Consider the following 26,124-nt stretch of genomic DNA (forward strand, 5'->3'; position numbering starts at 1 on the left):
GATTTTTGGCTCTTGCAAGCAAAAAAGAATCTTTTTCAACTCCAAAAGATAACTTTCATATGCAAGATAATAATGTTTTCTCCAAACAGGAGGAAGATGATTTGTATATTGAAGCTGAGGTTCAGACATCTAATGTGGAAATTCCAGAAGGAAACAGATGGCGGTGGTCACGACTACATAAAGAAGTTGAGTTGCAAACTTCCATTATTTCAATACCCATTGTAGAAGCAGAGTCATCATCTGAGGCTGAGGTTCAGATCCAGACTTCATTTTCAAGCATACCTACAGAAGCTAATGCTCACGCACAGACTTCATTTATCTCCCTGCGGAGCCCAACCCCAGTTGATACTGATGCCCAAATCCAAACTTCATTTGCAGAATTAAGAAGACTCTGTGAGGCTGAAGCTCATGTGCGAAGATTGCTGCTTTCTTTACCAGAAGAAAAGAAAGCCCAGGTGCAAACATCTTTGTTGTCATTACATGGAGAAATGGAAGCTCAGGTGCAAACTTCGCTGATAGCATTAACTGAAGAAAAGGAGGCCCAGGTGCAAACATCGCTGTCATCTTTACCTGAAGAAAAGGAAGCCCAGGTGCAAACATCGCTGCTGTCTTTACCTGAAGAAAAGGAGACCCAGGTGCAAACATCGCTGCTGTCTTTACCTGAAGAAAAGGAAATTCAGGTGCAAACATCACTGCTGTCATTACCAGAAAGAATGGAGGCTCAGGTACAAACATCACTATTGTCACTACCTGAAGAAAAGGAAGTTGAGGTGCAAACCTCATTTACTTCCTTATCAGATAGGGAGCCTGAAGAATTTTTGACAGAGTGTATCCAGACCCAACCTTTGTATCTAGAATTGTTAGAGAAGATTGCATCTTTGCCAATATTAGTTGAGGCTAAAGTGCAGACTTCACCTACTGATTTGTGCATACCTTCACAGACAGACATGCAAGTACAGACTTCATTTTCAGACTATATGTCAGAAAAGGAGGATGTATCTATTGAGAATGAGCTCCGGAGTAAGTTGTTTCCCCAGTCATCACTGGTGAAACCAAGCAACTTATACTCTACATATATTAATGCTGAAGTCCAGACTTTACCTGTGGAAGCACCTCCTGGGAATGATTGGCGTACTGCTCGAATGAATGCTGAGGCTCAGGTTCAGACCTCATTTACTTCAGTGATAGAGACACCTGAAATCCAGGTACAGCCATCAGAGCTTGAATTAGAAGAAGAAGAAGAGTGGGAAGCTCCTTTGTTCATAGAAAAGAAATCTCTCCCATATCAATTGACTGAAGCTTCTGCACAAACATCTGACACTTTGATTCGGCATTGGGACAAGTGGCGTTTATTACACCCACAAGCTAGTGTACAGGTCCAAACCTCAACTGCTGAATTGTTAAAGAAGCTTTCTTTACTATCACAGATTGAGAACATGGACCCACTTTCTCATGCTGAATTTCTAAAGAACATTTCTTCACTATCAGTGGCTGAACCCGAGTTGCAACAGTCAGGTCATGAATTAATGCGGAAGGCTTCCTCTTGGTCAGATATTGAGACCCAAGACAGAATTTTCAGCGATGAGCATTTAGAGAAACGTCCCTTTTCAGCACAAGCGTTACCAACCTCAGAATATGAATCTGCAACACCATTTTCTTCCTCATCATTCAAAAAAGAAGCTCAAGTGCAAACATCTGATTTAGAACTAATGAAAAAGCTTTCTTCTTTGTCACAGACCAAACTCCAGGAGCAGTTATCCTCTTTGTCCTTGATTGAGGCTGAGGATGAAAATCAAGAGATAACAGAAGGAAAGGAGTACCTTATTACCCCACAAGTAATAGAAGCTCAGATCCGCAAATGGTATCATGAGCTCCCAGAAATTCAAACATCAGCTTCTCAGACTCCTTTCCAAAGAGACCATCTTTGGTCTCCAGCAGTTGACAGTGAGGTACAAACATCATATGTTGAAATACCATTTGGAAATAGGTGGCGGGCATCGCGCCTGCAAGCTGAAACTGAAACTCAGACTTCAGGACTTGAATTGACTACAGAAGAAATAGAATCTCTTTCTCCAAAACAATCGGAATCTCGGAGACAACCTTCCTTGCTTGAAATATGGCAAGCAAGAGATTTAGCTGATGCCCAGATGCGTAGTTCAGTATCAGACTCCCCCAAGACAGTGGAATTGCCTCCTACATTAGTAGTTGATAGTGAGGCACAAACATCACTGTTTGACATATGGAAAGTAAAAGAACAAATGGATGCTCAAGTGCAAACTTCTGCAAGTGAATTGTCAAAGCAAGGAATTACATCTCCTGCAGAACAGGTAGACAATATGGCTCAGACCTCTTTTATTGATATATGGAAAGCCAAAGAATTGGTTAACATGCAGCAGCAGACATCTGAAACTAAATTAGAGGAGGCAAAAGTGGCGCATTCTCAGCAGCTGAAAGCTGATTTTGGAATGCAGACATCTTTGACAGATATATGGAGGAAAAAAGAACAACTGGACACCCAAGCACAAACTTCCTTTGTTGATATACTAGAGGAAAAGGAAGAACCCTCTCTTGTATCTCAGACTGGTGATGCTCAAGTGCAAACATCAGATACTGATATTCCTTCAGATTTGTATGCTGACTTTCAGCAACAGACTTCACTAGAACTAGAAGAGTCAGCCACACCATCAAAAATGGATATCCTGCCACAAGCCTCTCTACTTGACCTATGGAAAGCAAAAGAAGAGTCTCGTCTAGTGTCACAAATGGATGCTCAGATGCAGACTTCAGATCCTGAGATGCCTCAGGAGGATTTGTGGCATCCATCTCATAGGTATGCAGATTTTCAGCAACAGACTTCACTAGAAGAGGCAAAAATTGAAGCACCACAAATGGATACCCAAGTACAAACTTCTCTCCTTGACATATGGAAAACAAAGGAACTGAATCATGCACAGCTGCAAACATCTTGGGCTGATTTGCCAGGATCTACAGAAAAAATTTCTTTCCCCTCTGAATCTGAGATCCCAGTTCACCCATCCCTGGTTGTAAAGGCAGAATCTCTTCCTCCAAGCCAAGTCACTGCCCAGGTGCAGACCTCCTCCCTCGATATATGGAAGACAAAAAATCTAACAGACGCTGAAATTCAAACTTCCCTATCCTATTTGACTCCAACTACTGAGGTATTTCCTGTCTCACAACAGACTGAAAGCTCAAAGCAATCATCTACTCCTGAAATATTGAGGGTGACAGAGCCAATGGAAGACCAAATAAAAACTATTATGACTGATTTTCCAGATATCGGTGCTCAAACCTTTCCGACTGATATGCATGCTCCAGAGGACCTTCCAAATATCCAGAAACAATCCCCTGGGAGCCCTCTACTAAGCTCCCCATCATTCATAGATGAGTCATCCACCCAATCACATATGGATGCATCTCATGCTCTTTCACACACAGAGGTGTCTTCTCCTCTACTGCACATGGAGTTGCCTCTTGCTCCATCACACATGGAGGTATCTCCGGCTCCTGTACACAGAGATGTATCTCCTGCCCCTTTGATTACTGAAGTGTCTCCTGCACCTTTGAGCATTGAAGAGTTTCCTACTGTGTCGCACATAATTGAGTCTCCCTTTCTTCCATGCATAGCTGAGTCTCGGGTTCCATCACGAACTTCCAGTCCAAGGAGACCATCAACTCCTGCATCAGGATTCACAAAAACAGAGACTTTCCGCCTAGAACACAGTAGGGCTCTGGTGCAAAAATCATTGCTTGAATTATGGACCATGAGAGAGGAAGCAGTGCTTCAAATGCAAAGCACCAATTTTGGCATGTCTTTTGAGGAAGATTTGAGATTATTTCCAAAGCTAGTAGAGGGTCCAATGAAATTTGCAGATGTTAAAATACAAGATAGGGAAAAATTAGATCAAATTTCCACAGTGGAAAGGAAGCCAAAAACTCCTCTATTTACTGAAGCTCAGGTTCAGACCTCATATGTCGACATACCACGAGGAAAGAAATGGCGTTCATCTCGCATATGTACAGAGGCACAGGTGCAAACCTCTTCACATGAAATCCGGAAAGACAGGATTCCAGCTGTACGTGATCATACAGTAGCCAAAAGGTAAGAAAAGGGAGACTGTTCTACTACAACTTTATGCCATATATTAACTTTTTTAAAAACCTTTTTCTAGGACTAACAGATAAATAGATGAACAGAAACATAGTGTGGCTTGATTAAATGACTTGAGACTGCAGATAAAATATTTAATTTAAGGGCTCCCCTATAAAAATTACTCTCAGTGCACACCAAGCTAAAAAGGAAGATTTTAGATATATTTTCTTCGGACATTTTTGTTTTGAATGTGCAGACAATTTTATATAAGCTGTAGAAGAATATATAGGAAAGTAGGTGTCCTTACATTTTATATGGCATTGGAGTCAAGTCCTATTCTTGGAGACTTTTCAGAAGTGGTTTGTCATTGCTTTTTTCCTAAAAAGAGCCGCAGTGGTTAGAATGTAGTACTGCAGACTATTTCTTGGTCACCAGCTGCCAGCAGTTTGGCAGTTTGGGTCTCACCGGCTCAAGGTTGACTCAGCCTTCCATCCTTCCGAGGTCGGTAAAATGAGGAGCCAGATTGTTGGAGCAATAGGTTGACTCTGTAAACCGCTTAAGGAAGGCAGTAAAGCGGTATATAAGTTTAAGTGCTATTGCTGTTGCTAAGACTGAGAGAGAATGACTGATCCAAGGTCACCCAGCTAGCTCCATGTACCTAAGATGGAACTAGAGAGTACACAGTTTCCCAGTTTCTAGCCTGATGCCTTCACTATACCTGACTCCCTATGTTTTTGGTGGATAGGAAAGAATTCTGGATCACTGAATGTGGCCCTTAACTGAGTAATGAGATTTTCAAATACAGATATAATACTCTATTTTCCTACCCAGTTGCAAATTCCTTGTCTTAATTTCTCTGAAATCAAAATACAGTGAGAGAAAACACATAGACTTTTATCTTCTAGGGAAAAACAATAATCTTCCCAGTAGCTCTATATTACTGTGTGGTTGGGATACCATTTATCTTCAGAAGTCTCATGAGAACATTGCTGACCACTGTTAGCAGTTAAGTAGATTGTACAATCCCTGATTCCCTTTTCTGTAGTCTTAAATTATGAAACCCAGAATCATATTCAGATGTTGATCAATACTACATGTTGATGTAACAAAAAAGCACTGTGAAAAATTCCTATGAGGTTGTTTTCCTGATTCATATGTTAGAGTTGATCCAACATTTCATACAGTGTTTCCCCAAAAATAAGACCCTGTCTTATATTTTTTTGAACCCCGAAATAAGGGTTTGGCCTTATTATTTTGGGGGTGCAGGAGAAAGTGAGCATGGCCATGTCATGGCTTGTCTGCCTCCTATCCATCCATCCATCCATCCCCTCGCATGCAAATGTCCACTCCGGTCCCACCTCTCTGCCGGGCAACCCCTGGCAGCCACAGATGCCCAAAGCCTGTGCCCACCCAGCTCCCTTTTCTACAACACCTGGCTCTTTATAGAGGGGGGTGGTATGTGGGGTGGGGGAGAAGCAAGACGCGTGAAGCGAAACGGGGCTCGTTCCTCTTGCCATCTCTTCTCTCCCCCCTCGCCAAGGGCTCTGTTACATGTCTCTCTGTTGTCTGCAGATAAACAGTTCTCACGAGTTCGAGAAGTTTGATTGAACTCGCGAGGTTTTTTTTAACCCTACGTGTTTGCCTGCAGACAACAGAGACATGCGACGGAGCTGTAAGGCAGGGAAGACGGCTCCACGCACCCCAATGGTACCATAACAGCAGCCTGGCTTCTGCCTTTCCCTGCCGTATCTTTGTCGAGGGGAGTGGCAGGTAGGGCGGGGAAGAAGCGAGATGCATGGAATGTGACGGGGCTCCTCTTGCAGTCTCTTCTCCCCCTCTCGTTGGGCATGGCAGGGCTTCCTGCCCCTGCCCAAATTGGATGAAATTTGGGGGTGGCAGGTGGGGAGGGGTGCGGCTTGGGAGATATGAGACACATGTCTTACCTGCCTTGCAGCTCTGTTGCATATCTCGCCATTGCCTGCAGGCAAACATGTTGTAGGGTAAAACCAAATTTCTCGTGAGTTCGAGAAGTTTGATTGAACTCGCGAGGTTTTTTTTATCCTCCAACATGTTTGCCTGCAGACAACGCGATGGAGCTACAAGGCAGGTAAGACACATTTCACATCTCCCCAGCCCCCGCCCTCCCCACTTGCCACCCCCCAAATTGCATCCAATTTGGGCAGGGGCAGGAAGCCTTGCCATGCCCAGCAAGAGGGGGAGAAGAGATGGCAAGAAGAGCGAGACAGGGCTCGCTCCATGCATCTCGCTTCTCCCCCACCCCCCTCAATAAAGAGTCAGGCACTGGGGAAAAGGGAGCTAGACAGGCACAGGCTTTGGGCGTCTGGGGCTGCCTGGAGTTGCCTGGCGGAGAGGCAGGAGCAGGGTGGGAGTTTGCAAGTGATCGCTTCCCCTTTGCTTTCTCTCCCAAAAGTGCTCCTCGGGCGCAGTCACTTCTGCAGCGAGACTCGCTCCTCATGGCAGCCTTCCAAAAGTACCATAGCAGCAGCTATCCACAATTTGTTAACCCTTATTTTGTCCCAACCCATGTGGCCCAGTACAGTTGGGACAAAATAAGGGTAAAAAAAATTGTGGATAGCTGCTGCTACAGTACCCTTCGGAAGGCCACTGTGAGGCACATGGGGCGCATCATTTGGCCTCCTGCTGCAGTGGCCGCAATCCATGGCAAAAGCAGCCGCGCTTGCTGGAGGGCTTATTTTCAGGGGAGGGTGTATATCTACGCCCGCCCCAAAAATCAGGCTTGGCTTTATTTTCGGGACATGTCCTATTTTTGGGGAAACATGGTAGTTCATAGTCACTAGATCAGAATTATGGATAATTTGGAATTTAATTCAGGTTTTCCTGTCCTCAGTTTAGTATTCATTAACTCTATGGGATATTTAATATGTCTGCTGAATTACTTTTGAAAATTTCAGTTTGTTTTGTCCAGCAAAATTTTTATAGGTAAACAAAAGTAGATTTGAGCCAGGTGTGAATTTCGATATCTATTGTGAAATCCAACTATCTCAATATGAAAGATAGTAAAAATTCTAAGAAAGCATATTCTAGTTTCAATTACTGATATGTTTTTTGAAGCTAAAGCAATAGAGTAGTATTTATACCCAAGTAAATATGCAATATGGAATCTATCCATGCAAATGAGGAAACATAATAGATCGATACACTTCTGTGGCTCTTTAGGCCATTAAGCTCAATGTACCCTGTGTTTATTTTTATTTATTAAATTTATACACCACCCTTCTCACCTAAATGACTCTGAAAAGTTTACAACATTAGTAACACAAGTTAATTATAGCACAAATAATAAAATTAACACAAGTAACTGTCAGGTATTGGAGAAATCCGGAGATTCAGGCAGTTCAAACAAGAATAAAGACTTATTGCAAGCTTAAGCTATCTGTAAGAATTTGACCAACTAACAGTCAAGGGAAATGAGCATAAGATAAGAAAGACATTCTAGGTGGACCAGACTTAGATCTCTTGAAGGGGCGCAGGGACTTGGATTTATGGCCATCTCCTACAGTATTACAATAGTGTTACTTGTGTTACTATTTGATACTCATTTCAGAGGGATCCAAGAATAATAATGTAACCTGTACTCAGACTAATAATTTATTCTTAGAGTTCTAAGCAGTATGATAAATCAGATGCTTATATTATACATAGGAAAGTTTTGTTCAGAAACAGGTGTGTTGAGTGTGGTATTGTTTCAAAACAGACAAAATGTGTTTGATTGAAGATGAGATATGAACATAGAACATAGCAGGGGTGGGTTCTACTCAGTGGTGGGTTACCCTAGGTTCGGACTGGTTCGCAAGAACCGATAGTAAAACCGGTGGGAGGCCCTGCCCACCTCCCCAGATGTCATCATCAGTGATCTGGTTCTACTTATCTTTACTACCGGTTCACAATGGGGCCGCGTGTGTGTGCTTACTTTGCTCACACACGCACGTGCACTTCTGCCACTTGAACATAGAAAGTAGTTTGCTCTAATCTAATTTTAGATTTACTAAGAAGTGTTTTTTTCATTCTAAGACATGAAAGGGACTAAATCATTTCTTTTTTTTTTCCCCATTTCTGGAATAGCAGAGTACCTAAAGGACCAAGGCGAGCAGCACCACTGTCTGTGCACTTACACATAAAGATGGCTGCAAAGCATTGACCTAACAGTGAAAAAATAGTGAATACTTGAATTTAAAGAAATAAAGATTACAAAATACCACAAACATAAGAGGTGGTTTTGTCTTTAGACAATGTGCAAGCTTTCATTTTTGTGATGCATGTGAAAAAACATGGATGTTTTATTTTTTAAAATTTTATATTTGATGATCAATATGTGAAACAAAGCTGCCAGTAGAAAAATGAAATAGCATAGCAATCTCTGATTCCCTGCTGACTGCTTTATGGCACACTTTATGCAAGAGACAGTGCAGGGTTGTCATTTGATGTTACCTGAGGACAAAGATAGAACAGTTTGCAATTGGTGGACTTTGTCTGAAAAGAAAGTTAGTTACATTTTCATTCTTAAATTTATCAGGTTCCCATCATTTTGATGGGAATAATACGTAGGTACATTAGCTGATCTCAAATAGTGGGTCATTGATTTAGAATTGTGAACAGACTTTCCACTCTACCCAGGAACACTTTCTTGAACCACTGTGCACATTTTCTCCAACCAGCAAGATACCTGTTGCATCCCAAAATTAAGGGCCTTTTCCTTAGCCATATTCAATGCCAACAGTCATTACTGAAGGAAGATGCCAACAAAATCCAGAGACTGGGTCCATGTGATGAAGGAATAATCAAATTGATAGAACATATTATTCTGTATCATCATCTCTATTCAGATGTTAACATTACAACACTAATCAATTACTGGTCTATGACTAAATAAAGAGTAATTTCATATGAATGCTGTAAATACTTCAATTTGCTGGATCACGTTTTTCTTTTTTTATATTTCCTGATAATTCTACTACGGTAGTTAATATATGTTTCAAAATAGAGATGGAATATTGCATCAAATACTCAATACATCTTAATTAAATTGTAATATTTGCCATTTACTTATAATTCAACATGTGTTGTGGCCAAAAATAAAAGAGTAGTGAAAGAGATGAAGTAAATTGAAATGTCTGGCACTTTAGATAAGCACACATCTAGAAAAAAGTTAGAATCTTCTTTCATTGAGTTTAAAAGAGATTAATAAAATCACGAATGACTCAAACCACAATACACAGTGTGTCAGATATATATTGATGGTCGTGCTCATTTGGTTCTATGAGGAAGTTATTTGGTCAATATAGCTTCAGGTTCAAAAAGTTGTTTTATTATTTACAAAATATATACATGCATACAATAATGAACAGGGTGTCCTGTTGCACCTTTTACCCTAACTGTATGACTCAGATATTGAGAGGAGAGATAAGTTCACATGTTGTCTTGCTGAGAGATAGATGAGAGAGAGAGAAAAATACAGGGAAGATGTCCAAGTGATTTCTGGGTAAGAGTCCAATAAAAGAGTTCATTGGCTGATATAGTCACATGTGATGTCTGTAAAGACTTAACCCCTTCTAGTCTCTGGTACATCATATGTAGGCAATATTCTGACAGACCCCTTCTATTGCCAAGTGTGATGGAACAGTGTTCAAAGATAATAATAAACACAAGTATAAGAAAAAATAAATTATAAGTACAGTCCAACTGATTTGCAGTGGTTCCAATGTATTTCACAAGGTACAGGTTTAGTTAAGAAATCGGCAATTTGATCCTTGGTATCACAATGAACAAATTCAACAAAACCCTTTTTAACTAGGTCTCTCACATTTTTATAACGTATATCAATATGGCGAGATCTGAAGCTGACATCATCCCTGACCGAAGAGGCTATGACGGACTCATTGTCCTCATGGAGAGTGATAGGTAGTGAAGGTTGTGTCCAAATATCTGAAACTAATTCGTATATCCATGTGAGAAGTGTGCAAGCGTCAGAAGCACTGGCATATTCAGCTTCGGCCGTGGAATTAACAATGAAGTTTTGGCGACAAATGCGCCAGTCTATGGGACAATCATTTAGGAAGTATATAAAGCCTGATGTGCTTTTTCTTGATTTTTCATCCCCTGCCCAATCGGCATCTGAATAACAGATAAGTTCTGGGGTGACCCCTTCATCAGGTTCTAATAATAAGACCATATCTTTTGTATTATGCAAATATCTGAGTAACCTTTTCATAGCAATGCAATGTTGTTCTTTAAGCTCATTTACTTGCCTAGATAGGAGATTTGTACTTAATGATATATGGGGTCTACTCCATCTGCTGATATAAAGGAATGATCCTATGATGGATTGATATTGAGTTTTATCGTGATGCTTGTTACCGTCTAGATAAGCAATTTTATTATAGTCAGTGCGCATAGGTGTATCTGTGGGATTGCAGTCTTCCATGCCACATCTTTGTAACAGGTCTTCAATCTTATCCTTTTGTGAGAAGCAAAAACCTCTATCAGTTTTAAAAATTTGTACACCCAGATATTGGTCTATATGACCTAAGGTCTTTAAATTAACATGTTCTCTTAATTTGTTTGCAAATTGTTCGCTGGATTGTATGTTGGGCTCGATATAAATCAAATCATCAACATAGATTAAAATAATTTCTTTTCCCCCTTTATAAGGTTTTGTCATTATGCACTGGTCTGATCGAATTATACCCCATTGATTTTAAAATTTTGGTAAGGCAGTCAAACCAGAGTTTGCCTGATTGTTTTAAGCCGTATAACGCTTTGTGTAGCTTCCATGTTTTGCCGAATTCAATTTGGAATCCTGGTGCCCCATTGACATAAATTTCTTCCTCTAATGGTGCATGGAGGCATGCGGTTTGGACATCAAATTGGTAGACTTCTTGATTTGAGACAATGGCTGAAGTCAGTGCCATTTTTACGCTTTCTGGTTTTACTGTGGGGGAGTAAGTTTCATCATAATCTTCAGGAAAGCGTTGGGCAAAACCTTGGGCTACAAGGCGTGCTTTGTATAGATATGTGTTGTCAGGGAGTGTTAATTTTGTAAATCCATTGAGGGCCAATCGGGTATTTGTATTGTGGAGGTGTTGTTTTTGTGAATACTTTTAAATTTATTAAACAGTCCATTTCTTTGGACATAGCGTCCCACCATTTTAATTGTTCTGATTCCGGTAACTGGAGCATGTGCTTAAATTTTTTTGGAGTAATGGGTATTTGGTTTGTCTGTGTCACATTGTTCACATCAAATCTTTTAGGTGGGATGTCTTGTGTAATTCGTTTGGATTTTCTGATTGGTAGTTGTGTATCTGTGTTGTTTGTTCATGGTGTAACTTTTGGTGTTGTTGTTTGTACATGTTGAATTCTCTGTGGTGTATCTAATGTATTTGTTTCTTGGGTTATTACGTATGAATCATTTGAGTGTATTTTGGTGCAGTTGTGATTTTCTATGAATGTGGCTGAATGGGAAATTATTACTGTGTTGTTGTTTTTTATGAATCGATATGCTTTCGAACCTGGTGCATATCCTACGAAATGTAATTTTTTGGACACCTCATTCCCCTTCGGTCTGAGTGGTTTGGGGATATTGACGTATGCATAGCAGCCAAAAACACGAAGATGTGTGAGGTGTGGTTGAGTGCCATATACAAGAAAGTAGGGCGTTTGGTTAATAACCTTACTCCATGTGCGGTTAAAAGTGTAATTGACATATGCAAGGGCTTCTCCCCAATAGCTAGCAGGTACATCAGCATCTAACATGATGCTGCGTGTCATGGTCTGTAATATTCCATTTTTTCTTTCACAAATCCCATTCTGCTGGGGGATAAAAGGAGATGTTTTGTAGTGTATAATGCCTTTGGAGCCAATCCAGTTTTGAAATTGTACAGATGTGAATTCAGCTCCACAATCTGTTTGAATTTTCTTTAATTTGATGTTGTGTTGGTTTTGTATGAGAGTGTAAAAATTTTTTATTTTTTGGAATGCTTGAGATTTTTCAGTAAGGGTATAGATATGTCCGAAACGACTGAAATCATCGACTAAGTTCAAAAAATATTTGCGTTTGCCCAAAGAAAGTGGAAAAGGGCCTACAATGTCAACGTGTACCAATTCGTATATGTGTTTTGATCGTCTGGTGCTGGTGTGGGGAATTGGAGCTGTCTTTGATTTTGCAGCTTTACAAAACTCACAGTCAAGTTGGATAGGGCAATCCTTAGTGCATATGCCTTGGGAGAAATTTTGAGTATTGTCTACAGCAACATTATTGGCATGTGCTAAACGTCTGTGTAATAAATGGGCACAATTATCATATAAAGGTTCACCTATATGAGTTTGAATTTTTGTTTTTGAAGTTCGTTGGTTTTGTGATGTGGGTGAAGTTGGAGAGGGGTGTGGTGTGGTGTGGTGTGTTGGTTTTTATGTGATTTGGAAGTGTCATGTGTATTGGTATGGTGAGGTGTGGTACCTTCGTGGTGGGTGTCAGGGGTACTGTCAGGATGATTGTCAGGGTCAGGTCTCGATGAGGATTGAAGTAGTTGAGTTGTGGGTGAGGATGATGTAAAGAATCTGGAATAAGAAAAGGTAAATCATTAATGATAGAAATATTAGCAATAATAGTGTTATCATGTTTGGATTTTATAAAACCGTGTTGATCATCAAGAGATACTTTAAAACCGATTTTACCTAATTTTGAAGTACTCAAAATATTGTGGCCAAAGGTAGGTGTATAGAGCACTTGACTAATTTCCCCTATACCAGGTATAAAGATAGATCCTTCATATTCAACTGTATTGGAAGTATCATTTGCTGCTGTAATTGAAATATTGGTTGGGTGAATATCATATAATATGGATTTGTCATTGGTGGCATGGTGTATGCTTCCAGAATCGATGACCCATAAGTGCATGGTATCACGCAGGTATTGTTGGGTGTTGGAAAAGATGCCGAATATTTGGGATTCGGAGTTAGAATATATAGATTGTTCAGTATGTTGTCCCCTTCTGTCTTTATAATCTTTGTGTGTGGGACCCTTTCTAATGTAAAATTCAGTGGCCATGGATCTTTTAGGTTCTTTGATAGTATGATTTCTTTTGTTAGTCTTGTCTGTAGGGGTGTATCCCCTTGTATCATGAGTGTGGGTGGTGTTGTCACCGTGTGGAGGATGGGAGTTGTAGGTTTGATGATATCCTCTATAGTTACAATAATTAAAATTATTTTGATATTGAGAGGGTGTTTCTGCCTGTTTTGATAGAATGGTTTGTGTGAAGAATGTGAAGGATGGGAATCATGTTTAGGGTAAAAAGGGTGGTCAAAAGAAGTAGGGTATGTATCAGTATGATAGAGTCTTCTATCTTCGTCTATTAATTTGGATTTGATTTCAACGACAGTGTACATGTGGGGGTGGTGGTGGTAAGGAGTGGAGACTATTAATGAATCCTGACCAACCAGGAATGTGTTTAATAGAATTGAAAATGATACCAATCATGGCAGTTTCAGGTACAGGATGATTGAGTTGAATCAGTTGTTTTCGCATTGATTCGAGATGGAAGAGATGTTTGGCCATAGATGTGCCAGGTTTATATATGGTGCTATAAAAGTCACCAGCAAGAGTAGCGATAGTTGCAGGCGAGGGTTTGTTGTAATGATTTTGTAAGTATTGCCATACTTCTTGTGCAGTAAAACCTGTAGGTATAGAATGAACAATATCACTTTCTAAAGTTGACATAAGAGTGGCATAAACACTATTGTGAAGAAAAGTTAAGTCAGATGACCAAGGTTTAGTAGGGGGAGATTCAATTATAAGAAATGTGCCTTCTCTTAAAAGATGTAAATGAGTTTCTTGTTCCCAAGTAGGGAAATTATTACCTGAGGTTTGTAATTTTTTGAAGTTTGGTGATAAAGGTAATGGGCCATGTTGTTTAAAATGTTGCAAAACAGTTTCAATTTCTAAAGATAAATTTACATTAGTAGATAAAGACAAAGAATGATTAGTTTCAATATTTAAATCATTAGTTTACAGTAATAGAAGGGTGAAATGAGTTACTGTCAGCAGAGATAGGTAATTGAACGTCGGATTGTTGATTGGAGTCATTTGGTGTGAGAGAAGATGTTGCAGGTGATTCAACAATAGGAGGAATAATGGAGGTGGTGGTTGTAGTTTGATTCGGAAGAGCTGCTGCAATGGCGTCGGCTGCTGTAGAAGGTAGGTTGGCTTTTGATGCAAAAGCCGCAAAAATCGTGTGAATTTGTTGTTTGGACGGGGCATCTGTAGTGTTGGAGGCAGCAGCGGCAACGGCAGCGGCGGCATCTTCGGCAATAAGGGGGGAGCGAGGCGGCGGCTGCAAAGACTGAAAAGGATCTTTTTACATTGGAAACAATATTGGTATCAGTAGAAATATATGCAGCTGCTGCAGCGGTATAGATGGGGAGGTCTGTAGCGGCAGCAAAAATAGAAAAGTTCTGAAAATTGAAAAAAAAATTGGGAGGATTCGAACTTGGTGCTCTAGATGAAGAAGGTAGGGAATCAGTCTGAATATCTCCAGTTGTGGGGTGGGTAGTAAGATGTATGGGGGCAAGGGAGTTGGATGAGACCTTGTGGTCTGAAGTGGTAGACGTCATTTTGTTTAAAGTGTGGTCATATAAATTGTCGGCCATTTTGTGGACCGCATGGTGGAGTGTGGGGGCAGCCATTTTGTCGGCCATTTTTGAAGCCATGCTTTCGGGGAAGGTGGAAGCCATATTGGGAGCAATAAAGTCAATAGGTGGGGAGGGAGGATTTTTAATATAATAGGTGTTTAAAAGGTCAGTCTGGGAATCTATGGGTTGAAGCAAAAAATTGTCGCTTGCCAGGCCTGGTGAGGTTGAAAGGGTGTTCAACAGTTCTTTGAGGAGTCCAGCCTGCATTTAGCAGGCCTGTCGCATGTAAAGCTTGATATAAATGCTGTATTGGAGAAGCTTGAGAAAATAAAAGTTGGTCTAAAGTTATAGGGTTGGAACATACAAGGGATTCAGAAGGTTGAAGTCCTTTATGATAGTCATGAGGTGGAGTAGAATTGAGATCGACGCAAGGTTGTTGTAAGTGTGGTTCTGTTCTTTCGGTGTTCAGGTGAAGAGAAAAAAAAATTGGGTCCTTTCTTAAAGAGGTTTGTACTTGCTGCGTAGCTTCAATAGAAAGTTTTTTTTAGTCTTTTGGATAATGATTGGTGCTGTTTTGTTAAGGATACGGTTAATGCATCAATCTCTTGTAAAGATAATTCGTTCACTTTCAAGGATTCCATGTTAGGAAAAATCGTTCTATGATTTTAAAATTTACAAAAAAAATTCATAGACCTGAGCATTAATTTTTCATCGTCTGCTACCATTTGTCAGATATATATTGATGGTCGTGTTCATTTGGTTCTATGAGGAAGTTATTTGGTCAATGCAGCTTCGGGTTCAAAAAGTTGTTTTATTATTTACATAATATATACATGCATACAATAATGAACAGGGTGTCCTGTTGCACCTTTTACCCTAACTGTATGACTCAGATGTTGAGAGGAGAGATAAGTTCACGTGTTGTCTTGCTGAGAGATAGATGAGAGAGAGAGAGAAAAATACAGGGAAGATGTCCAAGTGGTTTCTGGTAAGAGTCCAATAAGAGAGTTCATTGGCTGATATAGTCACATGTGATGTCTGTAAAGACTTAACCTCTTCTAGTCTCTGGTACATCACATGTAGGCAATATTCTGACACAGTTTATGCTTTTTTAGCTTAATTTTTATTTTGAAGGGGGAAAATCATCTTTTGTGCTCTCGTTCCTACAGTGTTGATTCATCTGTAGCTCAATGAAGTTTTTTTTGTCAAACTCCTCTACCCATTAGTATTTGCCATTGCATGTCTATTTAATACACTTAAGGGAAAATTTTCTCTAGAAAGCAAATGATGGATTTCTTGGGTGTCTGCAGGGTGAGATGGAAGAAATTACACTTTATTTATTTAATTTTAAATTGTTTGCCACCCATCTTGCTGCAAGGATGATATGTGAATGCTATAACTTAATATATTTGTATCAAATGTTGGGCATGAGTTTATGACCATGTCATCAACGCATGAATTCCTTTGTAGAAGAAGTGACTTTACTAAGTCAATTTGTGCCATGCATACAGTATTATACAATGAATATAAAATTCCTATATGGATACCTTTAGTATTTGTTCCCATTTATGGTCATTAGAAATATGTGAGATTTATTTTGTTCATCTAATAGAGTTGAAAATCAAATCATGCTAATCCAATCTACTTTAAGAATGTAATCCCAGTCACTAAATCAATGAAGCATAGCATAATCATTATACTCTAATGAATATTCTTTTGCCCAGTTCTCACATTTCTCATTTTCCATTTAAGACCTCTATTCATAACAAATCTTACTTAAGTCTCTTTTTGTCTTTGTACTGTGAAGAAAAGCTATCAGAGAGGAAAGAAGCAAGGAGGACAATGAAGAATAGGTAAATTTAAAACTTCTTGTTTTAAAAAGAGTTCTTATTGATTGTTAATATGGTTGTATGGTTTCAATTAAAGTAAAAACTAGCTACTTTTTAAAATGTTGTACTAGTATTTTAAAAGAAAGTAATTCTGCCCCTAGCAGAATGATTGTATATATCTTGTGTATGTGTACTTGATAACAAATATTCATATCCTGGCTTTTTGTCTTTGCTGGATTTGTGAATTTGGATGGGAAAGGAATTAAGGGAATACAACTATAGATGGATTGATGCAGGTCATGGAAAATAGCTCTGGAACTTCGGCCTTTCAGAAGGTGAAATTCACTAATATCTTAGCTAGGTCCCGAAGGTTAAGAATTACTTTATAACCTAAACTAAACTAACCTGAAATGTTTTTGTCTAATCCAAGCCATGTCTAATGTCTAATCAAAAGCCACCTCATTCCAAAGGTTTAGCATGGCAAAGAAAATTTCAGGAATGAGGATTTTGATAGACATCAAATGCACAAGTGTGATATTTCTATATCTATATTTATAGTCTTGCTTATTTGTCTTCTTAATAAAACCAAAGTCTCCTGTTTCTATAGCAAGAAGCAAATCTGTAGACAGGATTGAATTTATTCTGGTTTTTCTTATGGTGAAAATTTGGCACATTCAGTTTGTCATACTGGGATTTTTTATCCAGTTGTCATTGTATGTACTCTGGTGTACATTTCTCCAAATGGGCATTTTTGTTTGGAATTTACATTTTGTCTAATATAACTCATAATTTTATACTCCATTTTTAAAAAATTAAATATTTTTGTATAGATTTTTCCTAGCTAGATAATCAGATTTTGGTAAAATACAAGTTTGGTGAATTTTGGATATGGCTGATGATTAAATTTCAGTTTCCATTAAATAATAATTAGATAGATTTGCATTTTGAAATGTATCAAACACTTTTTTTTCACCATTCCTAAATCTTTCTACAGTTTTTTAAAGAATAAGCAATCCTGATGAATTCCCACCCCTTCCCTAGTTTTCATAATAAGCAAGTAATTCAAATAGTCAGTTGCTCTGTGCTTTCCCAGGTAAGGTTACACTCATTACATGCATGAGAATGCTTTTTCATTGGCAATGTTTGAAGCAGGAATATCCCCATCCATAATTTCTGCGATTCACAAGTTTGTACAGATTCAACATGTTCGCTTTAGTAGACAGTCTTGAATTTTTCATGTTCATAAATATTTAACTTCTTTCCCATTTCAGACTAAAGCCAAGGACACTATTAGACACATTTCTTTTCAGACAATATTTCTTTAATATCTCCTGTTACTTTATAAAACAAAAAGATGTTTTTGAAAAAAATCCTTTACTTCTTCAAAAATTCATAAAAATTCTTATTAGGTTTAGGTTAGAGAATCATGATTCTTCTGATGAATCTGGGATTTGTTTGCCATTTATTACAACTCCTTGTCTGTAGTCTGGTCTACTGGGCCACGGCCTGTTGGGAATTGGGCTGCGTAAGTGGCAGGTGAGTGCGTAAGAGCACAAAGCTGCATTTGCGCAAGTAGCGCACACACAAAACCATCTCCTCCCCCCCCCCTGCCGCTGCTGACAGTTCACAGAGGCATAAAGGTTGTGGACTGCTGATTAATAATATCATTAAATGAGGTAGTCATGGGTGAAGATGATAGCTTCCATCTTCTTGTAAAGCCTATAAATCCAATCTCCACTGATTTTTATCTTCTGATAAACCATTTTCTTTCTATTGGTTTCTTATTTCCCCTGTTTGTTTCTTTACATTTTTAGAAATATAAAACCTCCTCATTGTCGCTCACTGAATTAGTAATCCTAAAATTCAGGAAGTTTGCAATCCAAAAAGCTATTCCTCTGGCCTTAGAGAGCCATTGCTTAAAAACCTTCTCCACAGACAGTGTATATGGGATTTTTAACATCATTTCTTTTTTTGATGTTTCCTGTATCCATATGCTATTTGACTTATTAAAGTTTACTATTTCCCTTGCACATAATTATTGATCTAGTCCCTTTAATATTCCCTTTGATAGTATTCAAATTAGCCATATTTCAAAATCCACAATTATAAAACAAAAACTATATTAGAGAGAGCATAGTGCTTCCTCTGGAATTTAGTGAGAGGAAATAAAAATTTCTGCCTTTCCCTCCAATTTCAAGATAAAAGCATACATATTATAACAATGAATTAATAACAATAAAAGGAAGTAATTTTTCTTTATTTCTAATTAAAAAATAATATTTCTTATTTTTATTAATCATTAAAACAGACCTCTCTGTCTATGTAATTGTGCGGTCTCTATGTAATCTCTATTTCATTATATTTCATTATTTTATCATTTTCTTGTATATTTAACTTTAATTCTTGTTAGCTGCCTGGAGTTACCTGGTGAACAGATGGCCATGTGAGTGGAACAAAGAAATAAAAGCATTCAAACTTTTTTTATTAGATTAACTGTGGGTAAATTCTTTTTGGTGACTTTTTTTTTAATTTCATTTATTTATCAAATTTACATTGTCTCCCAATGCACAAAGCATGATTTCAAAAGTTTTCTAAGTGGCAGAGCCATCTTCAATATTTATTATCATGGTACAAGTAATCCTCAATTTATGACCATACTTAAGCCCAAAATTTCTGTTGCTAAGTGAAACAGTTGTTAAGTATGTTTTACCCCATTTTAAGACCTTTTTTGCCAAAGTTTTTAAGTGAATCATTGCAATTGTCAAGTTAGTAACATGATTGTTAAGGGAATCTAGCTTCCCCATTGGCTTTGCTTGCCAGAAGGTTGCAAAAGGTGATCACATGACTCTGGAACACTGCAACCATCATAAATATGAACCAGGTGCCAAGCATCTGAATTCTGATCATGTGACTATGGAAATGCTTCAGTGATCATAAATGAGAAAAACAGTCATAAGTCACTTTTGTCAGTGCCATTGTAACTTCAAATGATCATGAAACAAATGGTTGTAAATCAAGGAATATCTGTATTTTGCCTGCCATCCTAGTTATATATTGAAAATGGAGGGAGACAAGCAAGAAAGCATAGGTGAAAGTAAGCAAAGTATACTGAAACCTGATAACTACAGCAAGGCATAGTAAGAAATGAGTAATCTCTTAGGTACCCCAAGCTTATTTAGCAAAAGATGCCTGTCTGAATTTGCCTATAAAACTTACTGAGATGAAGAAAGGAATTGATTTGCTTAAATGTCCAGACCACAATTATCATGTTGTCCCAGGCCTTGCTTTGGGCACACTTGGGTTTTGTGGAACTAGTTTTGCTTAAACTAATCAGTATAGCTTTAGTGTTGGTCTGATTTCACTTTTAGATACTAAGCATTTTTATTTAAAAAAACATTAGTTTATCTTAAGAATCTCTCCTTGTGCTTTACAGTGTAATGTATGTCTACATTTACACTGGCAGGAGGTGAAACATATCTGACTATAAATAGAGCAAATTCTATAAGAATCTAGGTTCTTTAAGAGGTTTCAGTAGTGTTAACTATAGTGGAAGATTACTTGGAAAAGTCTTGCAATTATTATTTTTTTTTTTTTACCAATCATTCACTGAGTCCTTGTTAATAAGTTTCTAGTAATAGTTCTAAAGCTGAATCATCATTTTCTTTGAGTTACAAAGTTTTTGTTGCCATGGTTGATTGCCCATCCTTATTGGAACTTTCTGAAGATAATCATTATCTCTTATTTTCTTAAAAGGTAGGATCTAATATTCTTTTCTTCAGCACTTTTGTCCCCACTCCTCTGGGGAAAAAAGGCCTTTATCAGTCCCTGAAATAAATCAGTCCCTTTGGTTGTATAGTTTACATTAAAGAGAAGAGAGCTGGATATCTATCAATGATAACATCCAGCCCTTTTGTATTGGTATTCAAAGAGAAGTTTATTCATGTTTATTGGATAAGGGTAAAGTTATTTTACTGATTTTGTAATGTAAGAATAAATGTACTGAAATCTGATGTAGTGAAAAAGTTTTGTTTCTTTACTCCAGAAATTATCCTTAAACAACAGAATTTGACTAGAGGTTTTTAAAAACTGAACTCATCCACCTGGTTAAGGACAGGAAGCTTTCTGCAGAAATTATTGAGGAAGAATCTGTGAAGAAAATATGACTGCCCAAGAAAAGCTTATAGTGACGTCAAAATCAGTAAGATCAACTGCGATAAAACTTGTCATCCCCTTGTTAATGGTTCAGGTAACGCTGGTAGAAAATGTTTTGTGTGGGCATGTGCTTATTTGGCCAACAGATGCCAGCCATTGGCTAAATATTAAAATAATAATTCAGGAACTGATAAACAGAGATCATCATGTCAGCATCCTGGTTCCGACAACATCTCTCTTCATCACATCCGGAGATATTGCAGCTGCCAATTTTGAAGTATATTCTGTTCCCTTTACAAAGGAAGAGTTTAATTTTTTGATCATGGATATGATAAAGTTGTGGTGGGATAATAAACCATCTATTACAACCTTTTATAGATTTTATCTGGAACTAGGAAAATTGATGGAGAAAGTAAATAAACTCAATAGGCAAATGTGTGAAGCAGTTCTATCTAATCAAGAACTCATGTCTAAGCTAAAGAATGCTAAATATGATGTACTTCTTTCTGATCCTGTGATGCAATGTGGTGATTTGATTGCTGTGAAGCTGAACATCCCATTCTTATACACGCTAAGGTTCTCTCCAGCCTCAACAGTGGAGAGACACTGTGGAAAAATGCCTGCCCCTCCTTCTTATGTTCCAGCTGCTTTATCTGGGTTCACAGACAAATTGTCATTTGGAGAAAGGATAAAAAATATTATGTCTTACTACATTCAAGATTATGTTTTCCAAAAATATTGGGGGGAATGGGATTCCTATTACAGTCAAGTTTTGGGTAAGTCAGTTTTATTCATTTATTTACTTCCTAAGTATCATTGGCGTAGCTTTCAGTACTGAAGGAAAACAGTGGATTAAAAGAATTTTCATAAAGCAGAATTAGAAAAGTCTCATTCTGAAGATATAAATTAAACACATTGCTACAAATTAGAATAGATATGCCTGTCAATCCTACTTGTGTTATGTTGGCTAGGGTTGATGGAATTGTAAAAGATCTGGGAGAAAAAACTGAGGTAGATAATTTTATTGCTTGACTATAATTTCATTTGAGCAAGTTTGGTATTTTTTTGAATTGAAAAAAATAGATGAGATACTCTTTTTCTTTCAGAGGTGCTCACAAGGTGAAGTCAAAATGGCATCTGTGGTGATATGATCAAAGCTTCATTTGTGTTATATATATAAAACACATAAAAACATGCAGATCCATCAACTCATTGTGGCTACCATTTTGATCTTAAACAGTTATACATCCGGCCTCATTTTGTTCCTTTTGGTCTCGTTGGTTTTTATTCTTCCATCTGTCTAGTTTCTGTTTTTGGGCAAATGTTGCAGTGAGGCTGTCATATTTTGTTTGCTGTTCCTCAGACCTAGAGATATGATTCTTATGGAAATTCACAAGTCCTATAAATTGGATGTACCATCTCACTTTAAATTTGGGATCTGTATATTTATTTTATTGTTTAATAAATAAAAATAAACATAAAAGAGAGGGCCAGCTGAATGTATTTAGTAACGTATAATTTTGCCTTCTTCCTGTATAAAAAGATAGCACTTTGTTATTAGCACCATTAGTTCTGTTCTGAAGTTTTCTGCAAAACTCATAAAATATGGATAATCTCATACAGATATAGAAAAACAAGATGTCCCAATCTTCCTCAAATATTAGTTGTATTTACGTTAATAGTAACGGCTTACAACACAAGGTGAGACTCTAAATCCATGTTTGGTAGGGTTAGATAACTGTCTTGCCTTTGCCTATCTGTCTTTCAGATTGTCTCAGATTTAGGTTTCTTTTTGAATTTTGTCCTTTATTAAATCTGAGGTCGCCCTCTAGGAAAAAAGAGACAATTTTAGTATTTGGCCATTGGTCAAAAAGTAACACAGAGTACTGAAAAGTATCTTTTGTTGTTCTCCCTCCTCACTAATAATTATTGATATTCCTGGCCACCATTGTCGTTAAGAAAGAAATGGGCTAGCATGTTAAAGAAATAGTTCAGTTTTGCTTTTGCAAGCACCCAGTTTAACAGGATCCAGGGTTTTCTGTCCGTTTCCCATCCTACTAAGAAACTTAAATCTTTTTTTTCTTTTTTTCTTTTTTGCATACTTTGGTTGGAACCTGGTCCAGAAGCAATTAAGATCTGATCTCTGTTGTCATTAATAAACTTACAGGGTTTATTCATAAATAAATAAGAATTTAAAAAGCACATTTTTTTTTTACTTCTACTAGAACACACAATGTAAGAAATTCTTTGTTAGATATTAAAGCTTTGGCTCCATTTTTTTTTTACATTCCTAAACAATACTGGAAGAATTGAATGATACAACTTTTGCTTTACGCATAGGGTACATTTTTTTCTATTAGCTTGGCTTTATGAACACATATGGAACAAAAGGAAACTGGCTCCTAATTTCAGTTATTTCAGTTTTTGTATTAGCCAAGTTATCTAAATAACTAAATCATTTTAAAAAGGACAGCATCACACATGTATAGGTTTGTATAATTATTTATACCTGTGGATTTCTGGGAATAGATATACATTTTAAAAAATCAAATTATAGGACCAGCCTATCTTCTGTTCTATCTTGTATTGGTCAAATATTTTGATACTCATTTGCTGCTTTCATTTCCTCCTATGTTCCCAGATAACTGGGCAAGAACCTGACTTGGGCATCTCCATAGGACCTGTACTTTATTACACATTCAATTCCATTGTAGCTTTATAGTTCATATTCCATGTGATTCAGATGATTGAAGATTAATTTTGGGAACAAATACAAATTTCTAATTCACCGAGTTGAGTTTTTTTAAAAAAGGAAATTATTTTTTTTCCTGCCATCTGTTTCAGTTGTTGTTTCCTTTTTAGGTGTATCATATTGTCAATTGCCCCATCACCAGAATAGGCAAACTGCTTTATGAGAATAGAAACAAAGGGCATCAACTTCTAGTAATCCCTCACGTATCATGAAAGTGACTTCAGGGCAAGTTTTACTTATCCCTTCTGAAGAACACTTTCCATTTTGGGCTACCTCAAATGTTCATGTCTACAGAGAGAGAATATGACTCATCTATTTAAACAAACAAGGGCTTAGCATGGTCTTTGATAGCTTTCATACTTTCCTATAGTATTTAGTATTAATAGATAGCAAAAATCTTTGCAAAGCACACAAAAAATCTTTGGTTTGAAACTCAGCAGGTTTTTTTTTTGTTATAATATTTTTTTCTTGAGTGGTTAGTTTCCCCCTAACTTTTTTTAGTCTATGGGTTTACTGTTTTTATTAATTTATTATTAACCCTTGATAATATGTTTTTTAAAACTGTTGAGTAACATTCAGTTGAAAACATAAATGTATTGATTTTGAATATTTCTGAAATCAGCATCACTAAACCTATTAAGTACCAGTGTAGGAAAAACAAGCAGTACATAAATGTATTTGAATATGAGCAGTACATAGCTTTAGTACTTTATATCTATAGGGAGACCCACAACGCTGTGTGAAATAATGGGCAAAGCAGAAATATGGTTAATCCGAACCTACTGGGATTTTGAATTTCCACGACCTTTTCTACCAAACTTTGAATTTGTTGGAGGTCTGCACTGCCAGCCAGCCAAGCCTTTATCTGAGGTAATTATATCCTTCACCATTGATCTGGTAATAACAAAGCTTTTTCAAAGGAAATACGATGGGGGGGGGGCGGAATGCCTTACAAACAGTATTTTTTTCTTTAAATTGTGGTTTTTCCTTCTTTGACTGAGATAGTTTGTGGAAATTGAAGATACAGGGATCCATAGAATGAAGATGATCTGAAATTACAATAAAATTGGGGATCAGACAGACATGTATTCTTGAACTGCAGCTTGCATCGTAATGATTGAAAGACAGAAATGGATTGGTGAAAAGAGATCTCAGTAGAAAATCAGAATGAGGGAAGGTTCTGGATCCCTCTTGAAGATCTGAAAAAAACTTGTTAGGGACAGATTGTCATACAGAAAATCTGTTTATATGGTTGTTAAGAGTCAATACTGACTTGATAACACATAATCTCCCTTTTGCTTAGATCCAAAGAATAACGCATTCTCTGTGTTAGTAAATCCCATTTCTTTATATAACTCAAATTCTGATACATTATTATTGTTTACTGATAAACAATATCAGCATATTGCTGAGCACATTGTAAGCCGCCCTGAGTCTTCGGAGAAGGGCGGCATATAAATCAAATTAAAAAAAAAAAAAAATCAAAATAGGATGACCCTGCATGTAGTTCTGCATTACAAGTAGTCCTTGACTCACAACAGTTCATTTATTGATTGTTCAAAGTTACAACGGGACTGAAAAAAGTGACATGACTGTTTTTCACACTTACAATTGTTGCAGCATCTCTGTGGTCATGAAATCAAAATTCAGATGCTTGTCAAGTGATTTATATTTATGACAGTCGCATTGTCTAGGGTCATGTGATCCGCTTTTGCGACCTTCTGACCAGCAAAGTCAATGGGGAAAACAGATTCATTTAACAACCATGTTGCTAACTTAACAATTGCAGTTATTCACTTAACAACTATGTCAAGCAAAGTCATAAAAAGGGGCAAAACTCACTTAACAAATGTTTCACTTAGCAACAGAAATTTTGGGGTCAACTGGGGTTGTAAGTCAAGGACTACCAGTGTTTATTAGGGTGCTTCCAAAAGTTATTTTTTCAAAAAAGCAAGTGATTTATGAACTGTCTTCAATTCAACACAAATGAAGAACTGATATAATATACATCATAGGATGTAAAATAAAACCAATTAAAAATCCCTTTGAAAAATTGCTAAGTCTACATCTTTTAAAAACCATTTCTGAATAAATAAGGGGTTCTTGAGCTTGAGTCAAATGTAATTAAAAGCTAACTGCTTTAAATCTTAGTTGGATTGAGAAACTGAGTTGGAGTCTCAATAGCCTTAGATAACCTTTAATTACTGTATGTCAAATTTAAAAAAAACCCTGCTGCTATCACTCCCATACCTAGGAGTTAATTATACAGACCTTATGACTTAATTCTCACAGAGTTAAATAAAAATAGGATAAGAGAAAATTGGGCTTTTGCAGAAACAAATGTGTGATAGAGATGGTCTAAGGAGTCCCTGTAGATTTTACTCTGCTAGTTGTTGTCAACTATAGGAGATAGTGCTCATTTCCATTTCAAGGTCCTTGAGCTAGCATTGTTGTAAGACATTTCTGTGGTCATGTGGCTAGCATCACATCACAGAGCACTTTTACCTCCTCACTGGAGTTATACCTTTTTATCTACTTGCATTTGTATGCTTTTAAATTGCTAGGTTGGCAGGAGCTGGTTGAGGATGGGAACTCACCCAGTCATATGGCGCTTA

At 37.5% G+C, this 26,124-nt stretch overlaps 2 protein-coding genes across 5 annotated transcripts in view; both read left to right on the plus strand.

Moving 5' to 3' along the window:
• LOC117664883 (uncharacterized) overlaps positions 1-8,355 on the plus strand; it is a 29,719-nt gene extending 21,364 nt beyond the window's left edge. For 2 of the 4 annotated variants that reach the window (XM_034416278.3, XM_087892311.1), the window contains 2 exons: positions 90-4,120; positions 8,216-8,355. In XM_034416278.3, coding sequence (XP_034272169.1) covers positions 90-4,120; positions 8,216-8,291 — 4,107 coding nt within the window. In that variant the 3' untranslated portion in view covers positions 8,292-8,355. The remainder of the gene's footprint in view (positions 1-89; positions 4,121-8,215) is intronic. The other 2 variants (XM_034416279.3, XM_087892312.1) reach the window with 1 other exon arrangement.
• Positions 6,145-26,124, plus strand: part of LOC117664885 (UDP-glucuronosyltransferase 2A2-like) — a 31,192-nt gene continuing 11,212 nt past the window's right edge. Inside the window, exons 1-4 of the mRNA XM_060691758.2 lie at positions 6,145-6,218; positions 16,584-16,629; positions 20,648-21,533; positions 24,231-24,379. Of these exons, the coding sequence (XP_060547741.1) occupies positions 20,765-21,533; positions 24,231-24,379 (918 nt within the window). The 5' untranslated portion in view covers positions 6,145-6,218; positions 16,584-16,629; positions 20,648-20,764. The remainder of the gene's footprint in view (positions 6,219-16,583; positions 16,630-20,647; positions 21,534-24,230; positions 24,380-26,124) is intronic.

The sequence above is a fragment of the Pantherophis guttatus genome, chromosome 4, assembly GCF_059756535.1.
Source record: "Pantherophis guttatus breed Tessera chromosome 4, ASM5975653v1, whole genome shotgun sequence".
Lineage (NCBI taxonomy): Eukaryota > Metazoa > Chordata > Lepidosauria > Squamata > Colubridae > Pantherophis > Pantherophis guttatus.